General features: G+C 46.3%; 2 protein-coding genes across 3 annotated transcripts in view; one reads left to right on the forward strand and one right to left on the reverse strand.

Moving 5' to 3' along the window:
- Positions 1-2,077, forward strand: part of TBC1D2B (TBC1 domain family member 2B) — a 79,257-nt gene that overhangs the window by 35,115 nt on the left and 42,065 nt on the right. The gene's annotated exons all lie outside the window — the stretch shown is intronic.
- Positions 36-936, reverse strand: LOC108296753 (transforming protein RhoA). The gene has a single exon (XM_017519335.2). The coding sequence runs from the start codon at positions 826-828 to the stop codon at positions 490-492; it is 339 nt and encodes a 112-aa protein (XP_017374824.1). The 5' UTR covers positions 829-936; the 3' UTR covers positions 36-489.

A 2,077-nucleotide genomic window follows, 5' to 3' on the forward strand; every position in this document is an offset into this window, starting at 1 on the left:
ATGGACTTGGGCTTTTCTGGTTCAGCCCATTTTCAAAAAACCACCCACCCCAGAGCTATGCCAACAAAATCTGTTAATAAGTAAAGCCCTGAAGTGGTGACTCACCAGAGTACCTTGCAGCTGACAGGTGATAGGCAGGACATGTTAGTTATAAAGTAGTTACAGCCTAATTCACAAAAGTTACCAACTGTTTCTCTTTCTAGAAAGAAGCAAGAAGTTAAGAAATTCCTTGAATTAGTGCCTGGTGTATCAGGTGGGAGTGCAGAGGAGGGATGTTAGAGCAGTGTCAAAAGGACCCTGGTGGGCCAGACAGGTTGGACATCATTAATAATCATAGTTGGCTTCTAAATACTGGTAGCAAGATGACTTTTGATTTGTAATCTTAGGTAAATTATAGATAAATGAAAAAGGCCAGTAATCATACACTAAGATTAATAAACAGCACTTGTTCAAAATGAACCGCATAAGGGCTGTGCTTGCAGCAAGGTTTCACAAGACAAGGCACCCAGATTTTTTCTTCCCACGTCTAGCTTGCAGAGCAGCTCTCGTAGCCATTTCAAAAACCTCTCTCACTCCATCTTTGGTCTTTGCTGAACACTCCATGTACCCAAAAGCGCCAATCCTGTTTGCCATATCTCTGCCTTCTTCAGGTTTCACAGGTTCCTGCTTCATCTTGGCTAGCTCCCGCCTTGTGTGCTCATCATTCCGAAGATCCTTCTTATTCCCAACCAGGATGATGGGCACGTTGGGACAGAAATGCTTGACTTCCGGGGTCCACTTTTCTGGGATGTTTTCTAAACTATCAGGACTGTCGATGGAAAAACACATCAGGATAACATCAGTGTCTGGGTAGGAGAGGGGCCTCAGGCGATCATAATCTTCTTGTCCAGCTGTGTCCCACAAAGCCAACTCTACCACACTAAGTAAATTTTCTGCTGCAACGTGGAAACATGGAGACAAATCTGCATTCTCTCAACGATACGATTTTAGTCTCTTCCTTGGGCAGCTGCTTCCTGGTATTTGCACTTGTGAGCGTCTGTGTTCTGGCCATTCTGTGCCTTCCTTGTCACCCCAGAACCTCTGCTCACCGTGTGCCTGTCTGCTTGGTGTGCCTTGTGTCATCTGATTGAGTCCCAGTCATTTTCCAGCACCCAGGGGAGGGGGAGGGGACAGCCGGGAGGCACGGTGGGGCTGCCTTCCCTGGGTACCTGCAGCTAGAGAACCACTGGTTTCCTCTGTTTCAAAGAATTGGGCTTCCCAGTGAAGAAAGGGATCTGTGCTCCTAAAAGTGTCAGAAAACCACTGAGAGCCTCCCTTCATTCTAAAAGGTTGAGGCTTAGGAGAGGTTAAGTAGCTTGCTCAAGATCACATAGCAAGTGTGTGGCTGAGTTGAAACACACACCCAGGTCTCTTGACTGGGGACCCAGTGCTCCTTTCGCCTTTCATCATAAGGACACATTTGGGGAACTATTTGTTTGCCAGGTTTTCATACCTAAGGGGTGTCATCTGCCCTCAAAGTGAGATAATGGAATGAGGTGGAAACAGACCTGTAACACTGGGTGCTTTCCACATCCTTGAGCATAGGGTGAAGATTGAGTGTCTCCTGCCTAGGAAAGTGAATGCCTGTCACTTCCTGCCACAGCTGACAGATCACGTTCAGGGTGAACATCACTAGGAGTCACCCTCTGTCAGCTGTGCCTTTGCCCTGTAACACAGTGATTACCAGCCAGGCTGCCTGAGTTCACCTTCCAGCCGTGCCATGTAGTAGCTGGATAACTTGGGCAAGTTAATGCTCTGTGCCTCCATTTCTCATTTGTAATATGAGGATAATAATCATACACCATGAGATTGATAGCATGATGATGAGTTCATACATGTAAACTGCTTAGAACAGTGCCTGGCACTTAGGGACTACTAGGTGAGGGTTAGTTGTTGCTGTTGCCGGTGGAGGCACAGCTCATGACAAAGCTGTTTTTCACAGAGGTTTGTGGGACCACTTTCTGCAGACGCTAGTGCTTATTCATTGGCATGTGAATCTTAAGTGTTTATGGGTTTTGTTTTTCTTTTTCTTTTTTTT

Source organism: Cebus imitator, unplaced genomic scaffold (genome assembly GCF_001604975.1).
Source record: "Cebus imitator isolate Cc_AM_T3 unplaced genomic scaffold, Cebus_imitator-1.0 Scaffold737, whole genome shotgun sequence".
Lineage (NCBI taxonomy): Eukaryota > Metazoa > Chordata > Mammalia > Primates > Cebidae > Cebus > Cebus imitator.